Below are 8,153 nucleotides of genomic sequence, written 5' to 3' on the forward strand. Positions count from 1 at the left end.
TTTTGGAAGTGGAAGTTCGACCCTACCAAAGAGCCTCCCAACGAAATTTGACTCCAGGCGCCCAACTGTGCCCAGAGAAAGAGCTGACTATCTGCAAGGGCATCTTCTGAATAAAGAGGGGCAATACAAGAAACAAAAGAAATTTTCTCTAAACGAACCCTTCTCCATTTTCGAGCGGAAGAGCAGGCAATGACTTCGGGGGGGGGGTCGCCCCCGTGCAACGTGGGACAGCCGCTGCTTAAGGATGCGGGGTGCTGGGCTGCGCTTCCTGGGCCGCCGGCTCCTGCTGCGATGGCCCCCCGAACTCCGGCCTAAGGATGCCGGTGCCCCGCGAGGCTCCCTAGCGCCCACCCTCTGAACAAGCAGACTTCGAACCCACTCTCCCTCGAGTCTCCCAGGAAGGGCAGTGCTGAAAACGCTCTCTGGACTGAGGGCTCTTTTAATTAGAGGCTTATCAGACCTGGGGCTGATTAGAGGCACGCTGTCCCTTGGCCCCTGAGCTGGGCCTGGCCGGGAGGGTGAAGGCGGGAGCCGGGGGAGGAACCGCTGCTGGCTCGAAGGAGCTGTGTGTTCAAAGGCTCCTTGTACAGGCCTTGGGGCTGGAGGGCCCGGCAGCCAAGGTAGCGCCTTTCCCACGGTTAGTCCGGGCCGGGGAGGGGAGTGCAACCTTGACTTCGAAGAGAAGAGGCTCGGAGCCTCCCTCCCCCATCCGTGGCTGCCAAGGAGCCCAGGTCCTTGCCTAGCTGGCCCTGGAGGAGTGGAGGGGTACAATGGCCAGATTGTGGTAGAATGGATGATTGTGCCCAGAAGGCTGAAAATGATCACTGTAGCTGCAATGGGGGGGGGGATGATAGGAGGAAATCTCCCCCAACGAAATACCCTCTCCCATGTGACCAAAGCGGGGCGCCTTTGGCCCTCAGGTTCAGCTTGTCTCCCCACATGACCCTAGGATAGCCTAGTAAGCCCAAGGCCTAGACTTGCAGTTTACCAGTCGGGCTATGGAGGAGCAAGACCTGAGTGGCAAAGTAGCCTAGTCTGTTCTGGGCCCCTTCTTAAACCTTGCATTCCAGCCAGGGTGAGGGAAGTCATTACCGGACTCTGAGAAACCATCCAACCATCAACACAGACAAGGGAGTGCGCCTCCAAATTGGGTAGAGGAAATTCATTTCAGCTACAGAGCCCCAGAAAACAGTGTGGTTTCAAATCCCAACTCTGTCACAACCTGAGAGATCTCTTGCACACCTCATCTGGTAGTGCCTGACTTTTTTCTTCCTTGTACAGAAAGAAGGTTCCTTCAGCCTCAGGCTTTGAGATTCTTTCAAAAGTTCCTGCCACTACCAACTGTCTCAATTAACATTCAGTCCCCAGTACCTGGCACAAAATAGAAGCTAAATGTTAGTTAAATTAATGTTTACAAGATTGGTCTGTCAACTATATTTATTTCGCCTGTAAGAAATTTTGGAAGGGGTGAGTGGGACCAGAAAGGGTCTTTGCCTATGGACCGGATTCTGAAGGACAAACAGCCTAGAGTCCTCTCCTTTGGAGTTTGCGCTTGGTGTGCTGATGGCCATAATCACAATGACACCTTAGCTTTTGCCAGCCGAAGCTACCTACCAGGCCTGGATTCCTGGTGAGAGAGCTACAGGAGCCCATAAATCAAAGAACTGTGGAAGAATCTTCCACCTTAAAAACCTGCTTGTCTACTTTTTAAAGATGTTTTTAAGAGTAGGGACTAGAAACCAAGTGCCAGTGTCTCACACCTGTAATCCTAGCTATTCAGGAGGCTGAAATCTGAGGATCACAGTTCAAAGTCAGCCAGGGCAGAAAAGTCCATGAGACTCTTATCTCCAATTATCCATCAAAAAGTGGGAAGTGGAGCTGTGGCTCAAGTAGTAAAGTAGAGTGCTAGCCTTAGGGAGGAATAAAAAGCAGCTGGGGACAGTGCCCAAGCCTTGAGTGCAAATCCCAGGTCCAGCAAGTGTGGTAGAGGGGGATCACACACACACACACACACACACACACAAATAGGGACTAAAGTGGCTTGTAAACACCACACAAATCCCAGCTCCTAACTGCCAAGTGAGTCCAAAGGGTGACCCCCTTGTTTTGATTAGAAGGGAAAATGTAAGCTGAGGATAGGAATAAGTTTCTAGGAAAAGGTCCTAGTTTGGAAACGTCTTTCCACAGGGTTTTCTGCATGGGCAGGGTTGGTGAAATGATATCTTCACCTGACCATCCTGGGCTTTGGCTGGTTCCCAAGTGATTTTTTTTTTTTCTAAAGCAGCCTGGCCTGTGTACTTGGGAAGACTCAAGAGTTTTCCCAGAAGTGCAGTGTCCATGGGGTTTAAGTCTATACACTGCACTGCACTACACACACACACACTCATACACACAGAGAGAGAGAGAGAGAGAGAGAGAGAGAGATGAGACAGAGAGAGAGACAGATAGACAGAGAGAGAAAGAAAGAGGGGGGAAGAGAAAAAGGGGGCGGTAAGGAAGTGTAGGCACTCCTGCAGAATGCTGTACATAGGCGCCTAACCCAAACAAGAATCCAGGCTTCAAAAGTACCAAAGGAACTTAGATGAACTTAAATAAAAGAGAATGGTGCACTAGTATTTTGCAGCCCAGGGGACTGGATCAGATAGCTCTGGAGCCTCTCCAAACACTCATCCAGCAGTCTTACGCACACCTGTGTGGCTCCGCTTCCCAGTGGGTGATGTTTCAGTGGGCAGCCCCTGGCCCTGAGCCTTGGGGAAGTCAGACTTTCACACCTATGGCTATAGTTTTATCGGGAACCAACCTCCAGGTTGCCCACCTTAGCTCTCCTTTTACAAAAAAGAGCAAAGGGCTCTGGAGATTCGCCAAAGGTTAACAGTTGCCTGTTTTAAAAAAAAAAAAAGTGGCTGCGATGGACACTACACTGTTGCAACAAGCACAAAAGAATCTCAGAACGCCTTCGCATCTGCTCTAGACTCCTCCGTGGGTCTCAGGCCGCAGTCCCTGGATGAAGGGGGCAGTTTCGGTTTCACTAGGGCTTCGGATGGCCCAGGTGCTCCACAATCGGGCTACATGAGGAATGACCTCAAGACATCCATTTAGGAGGCCGGGGAGAGAGCGGGTGAGAACCGAACCCTTAGGGCCAAGTGAAAGTTTCGGCACCTTGGCGATGGTCACACATTTTGTTTCTCCCATCCCACGCACTTCAGAACCACCACCACCCTCCTTAAACCAGCACGAATTCTTACACTTCAGGAAAAAAACATCCGCAAAACCATTTCCTAAAAGATCTAATTATATACCCAATTCGTTTGGGTTCTCGATATCAAATAAGTCAAATGAGAATAAAGAGATCTCACTCACTCAGTGGCTGGGCCCAAGGCGGTCCCTACTGGCTCTGCCGAAAGAGAGGTTGAGGCCAATGCCAGATAAGACAACAACAGATTTGCGCGTGTCTGGGTGTGGGGGGGGGCACCTGCGCACAATCACTGAGGATGACCAACAAACCTGTTCTTGTCCTGACCCCCCCCCTCCCAAGTTCCTACAAAAACCTTCCCAGCCGAACCTCGCACTGACAACTACTAGAAAAGGCCTCAGCCCATTGCTTGTGATGGGACCAGGTCCCACATGATTTGTAATCGGATAAACCGGGTTCTCTTCCAGCCCCGTAGCCTGCGTGCCTGGCGCCTCCTGGAGAGGTTCCTGTTTTACCATACCCAAGAGATAGATGCCAGACACAGACCTAAATAGTGGCCCATTCATTTACTCCGGTGTAGTGCTTGCAGCCCAATACTTACTGGGCGCCTGAGACCTCAAACCTCAGGAAGGACTAGGATACTCCTAGCAGAAGAAGGATAGGGAGCCTGGGGAGGGGGAAGGGAAGCGGAGTCCATCCACCTCGCCCTGGCTCCCATCGGAATCCGAGGCCTAGATATCGGTAAAGCCCAATGCCCGGTGACAACACGGCCAGATACCGAATACCGAATCTCCTTCTTCACTGCCCTGATGACTCGATCTCAGAATTGCCGGGCTCCTAGGGGCCCCCTGATGGCCTCCCGGCTCGTGCGAACTCATCAAGGGTTTCCCGCGTTTTGCTCTGCGGGGGAGGGGGGGAAGGAGATGGGGAGCTCGTGCCCGAGGGCACATTTTCCACCCAACCCCCCCACAACCGCTCCCACTTCTTCCATGGCTTTTGGGGAGTCCACGGAGAAGCGCTGGGATTAAAGAAAGGCTAGGCGAGGGGAGAGGCCGGCCGGGGCGAGCTGCCCCGCGCGTAGGGGGCGCTCCCCGGCGTTACTCACCCTGGTTGCGAATGGCGGGCTGGCTCTCCAGGCAGCTGGGCAGGTAGGGCGCATTGGGGAACATCCTAGCCTGGCCCGAGGACGCCTGGCTCGGCGGGGGAGGACCGAAGGGCCCGTAGCGGCAGGCTCCGGCGGTGCCGGTGAACTGCCCGGAGAAGTGCACGGTGAAGGCGCTCAAGCATTGCTCCTCGTGCGGCTCCGCGCCGCCCCAGCTGGGCTCCTGTTTGATGAAGGAGTGGGGCGGCGGCGGGGGCGGCGGAGGCGGCGGGGCCGACGGCGGGGCCGGACCACCCAAGGAACCGTAAGCCGAAGCGCCCGGGGGCGCGAAGTCCAGCACCGGAGCCCATTGAGCCGCGCCGCTTACTGGCAGGGCGCAGCCACCGCCGCCCCCCAGGGAGGGTACGGCGGGCAGCAGCGCGTTCAGGTCCCGCACGTCGGAGCCCATTAGCTGCGGCTCAGACCCCGGCAGCCTGCGGCTCCTCCGACCCGGCGGACGCTTGGCCACTGGACTCGGCCGAGCCTAAGTTGGTGGGGAGGCTGCCCGGGCCTCGGCCCCTCCGCCGATCGGGATGCTGAAAGCACCCGGGTTCCAAGTAGAGCGCGTGCGGGACGCCGGCTTGGGGGGTGGGGGGCACACGTGGAAGAGCCGGCCCCAGCAGGAGGAGGAAGTCCGGGCTTCAGCGAGGAGGCGGCGGGACCCGGGGTTCCTGGGCTGCTGTCCCGGCTCTGGGTGGGTGGGTGAAAGAGTGGGAGGGAGGACTGGAAAGGAGGGGGTCAGCGCAAGGCGATCTGGGCGCGGAGAGCCCCCGGGTGTGGGCGCTGCCTTGAACTCCTTACCCCAGCTGCCTGGCTGCCCCCAGCTTCTCAAAGCTCAAATAAGAGGGGCCGGCAGTGGGGAAGGAGGAGGAGCCGGGAGGCTCGGCCGCTCCATTCACACAGCGGCTCCGGTCTAGCGGGGCAGCGCAGACTCTTCTGGGGCGCCCTCACAGCGGGGGCGGGGGGCGGGCCTGGAGGAACGTCCCTCTCGTCCAAGACACCCTCCTCTCCTGCCCGCCACGCGCTCTCCACTGGCCCGGATGGCGCAGCCCTCCCTCCCCCCTCCCCACCTCCCCTTCTGGGCCTTCGGGAGTGTGGGCGCCCAGCGGCACCAGCAAGTCCCTGCAGGTAAATGGGGTGTCCCCCCCCCCAGTCCCGGGACGCGGTAGGAGAACAGACCGGGTTGTTAGACTGAGAGAGGGCGGGCTGGAGGGAGGGGCGGGTGGGCTCCAAGGGGGCGGGCACTTCAGCCAGGCGAGGAGAACTCTGGAGGTTCAAAAGCCGCTGCTACCCTTGGTGTGATCACCGTACCCCCTGCGCCCTACAGTTCAACAAGCTTAGCTTTTGGCTATTGGCGAGAAATCGGTTCCTGGAAGTTTGGGTATCCAGGAGGGATGGCGTCAGTGATGACAAGAGGAACGCCCCCCCCCCGACTGCCTGGTAGTTTGGTGGAGATTTGGTCCCAGTGGAAAGTGGTCGGTGCTTACCTAAAATTGGTGTTGGAAGCAACACTTTAACTTTCCATCTATTTCTATTCTATGATTAAATGGCAAGTGTGAGGGGGAAAGAAAGTCGTTGACGAGCAAACGCCTTGAGCCTGCTAGTTTAATCCCACTGTGGAGTTCGGGCGCCCCGTTGGGGAGGGTTTGGACACGGGTGGGACAGATGTGGCTCCGGCCGCCACTTGGCCACGCACGGCTTTCGTTCCTGAGCCCTGATTTGATTCTGGAGGCGCAGCGATCGACCCGGGAGGCGCACAGCCGTTAGGCTAACGGAGCCGTGGGCCTGGGAGGGCTCGGCTGGCCCACAGCCAGACGCATGTTCACACCTTTGGCAGCCTGGAGCGCAAGGCAAAATGAACTCCTCCCTCCAGTTATGAGCTCTTTGGGAGCCCTGTGCCTTCGAACAGGTGTTTGGAGGTTGCTTTGGTCTATGGGTTGGTTCTTCTAATGTAGTCGGATCTTTTGGAGACACCGTCTGTAGGCGAAGGAGAAACGCCAGGCGTCTGGCCTGAAGTGCGTTTCTGGGCGCGTGGAAACGCCCAGGAGCGCCGGGAGGCAGCGGCGATGGCGGAGCCTGGGACTGCCAGGCGCGCCGGGCAGGAAAAGACCGATTCCAGCCAGGACAACTGCACCAGGCTGTCTGGGCAACTTTTCTAGTCAAACCTAACGACGCAAAGCAACAATGGAGGCAATTGCTGTTTTACAAATAAAAAGATCATCCCCAAGACCTTGCTTTTTAGTCCCCATTTGTTATACTTTGGTTTCTTTGCACGGAGTAAACACAGTCGCCCTGAACTCTAGTTGCAGAAACGAAGTGCCGTGCCACGACCAACAATTGCCTCCTCTTCTTGGGGCTGCGCGCCCTGTAGGTGAAGACTGTGGGGTTAAAGGTTGAGAACCACACTTGTCTGCTACCCCGCCAGCCCGGTGGTAGAGAACACAGCATTTAGTGCTTGACTTTGCTGTGTCTTCACTTAGGACGTTGTTGTTTTGTTTTTCTTTAGAAAGGAGAGAGAGAAAGATCGCTGGGCTCTCCAGACTCCCCGGTGTGCCCCATCCCTAAACCTCCAGGGCTTGGCAGAGAGAAGCAGAGACGTTGCAGAATGGTCGTTTTGGTGGAGACTCTCATTTAAGATTAAACTTGTCAAAGCCAAATTGACTCCCTAGGAACCCCAGCCGCCCCTTCTTCCATCCTCCTTTCCACCTCTTATTTCTACTTGGAAGTCATTTTCTTCACTAGGACTCAAGCACCGGCAGAGGGAAGAGAGCTCTGTGGAAAGCCAGAGTTTCACTCCCAAATGAAAAGGCTCCGATGGTTTCTCTTTTCATCGTTTTGCAAGGTTGGGTTTTGTGGGAGGGGGGTGTGAGGTTGGTTCTCTGTTGAGAAGCTAGTTTGACGTGTGCTTTTGGGATCTCGAATCTCAAGCAGAGCAAAAACAAATCTCTTCCTTCACGCTTTACAAGCTGGTTTTTTGCCTGGAGGTAGCCTTCCCAGGTGGGTGGGAGGAGAGGGGCGCTGGCAATTTAGGATTCTTCCGGCCATTTGTTTGTTTGATGGGGAACCCAGGAAGTGAGATGTTCATTTCAAACCTAGGGTGCCCCCCAACTCGCCCCGACTTCACCCCACCCCAAGGTGGGAGGAGTTCCCGGAAACCCTCCGGGAGGAGAAAGGAATACTCAAAAGTTTCAAGCCGCTCGCCAACCAGGCCCCACCCCACCCGGTCGGACAGAGGTACCCTTGTACCCCCTCATCTTCCCTTTTCCGCGCACCCCGAAAGTCAACTCTGGAAAATCTATAAGCTTCCAAGGTTCCCGGGCAACGCGTTCTTTCCAAGTCTCCCTGGGACTTGGACTCTGCGGGCCTGCGCAGAAGCGCTTTCCGCCCATCCTGCAACTGCTTCAGCCCCCAAAGCCCTTTGAGGTCCCAGAAAGATGCAGGCTGTGGATTCCCGGACGCTCGCTACTCCCACTATTTCCCGCCGGGGTCAGCCCAGAGACCCCTTAGCAGAGAATCTAGGTCTTAATCGTCAACGAATCAAGTTGGAGATTAAACTCCTGGTTTTAGAAAGGCGATGTGTAGGACGCAGTGGTTAAGAGCAAGGGATTGGTGGTTTGTAAATCGAATGTCAGCTTCCTCCCGTCCTCAACAGCTGTGTCATCCTAGACCATTTCTGCAGCCCTTCCGAGCCTGTGTCCATAGGTAGCACCCACATGCTGCGCTACCTCGTAGGTCAGATAGAAGCGCAAGAGTTGCGTTATGCACTGGACAAACGGTAGTTTTTGCCTATTACGGTTCAAGGACACCTGTAGCAAGGCC

The 8,153-nt window shown here is 55.8% G+C and overlaps 1 protein-coding gene across 3 annotated transcripts in view; it reads right to left on the reverse strand.

Moving 5' to 3' along the window:
- Positions 1-5,142, reverse strand: part of Wt1 (Wilms tumor 1) — a 50,449-nt gene extending 45,307 nt beyond the window's left edge. For 2 of the 3 annotated variants that reach the window (XM_013019574.1, XM_013019571.1), the window contains exon 1: positions 4,299-5,125. In XM_013019574.1, coding sequence (XP_012875028.1) covers positions 4,299-4,743 — 445 coding nt within the window. In that variant the 5' untranslated portion in view covers positions 4,744-5,125. Of the gene's footprint in view, positions 1-4,298 lie in introns of all 3 variants that reach the window. The other variant, XM_013019572.1, reaches the window with a different exon arrangement.
- Between the last annotated feature and the right edge of the window lie 3,011 nt (positions 5,143-8,153).

The sequence above is a fragment of the Dipodomys ordii genome, unplaced genomic scaffold, assembly GCF_000151885.1.
Source record: "Dipodomys ordii isolate 6190 unplaced genomic scaffold, Dord_2.0 Scaffold46, whole genome shotgun sequence".
NCBI classification, from domain to species: domain Eukaryota; kingdom Metazoa; phylum Chordata; class Mammalia; order Rodentia; family Heteromyidae; genus Dipodomys; species Dipodomys ordii.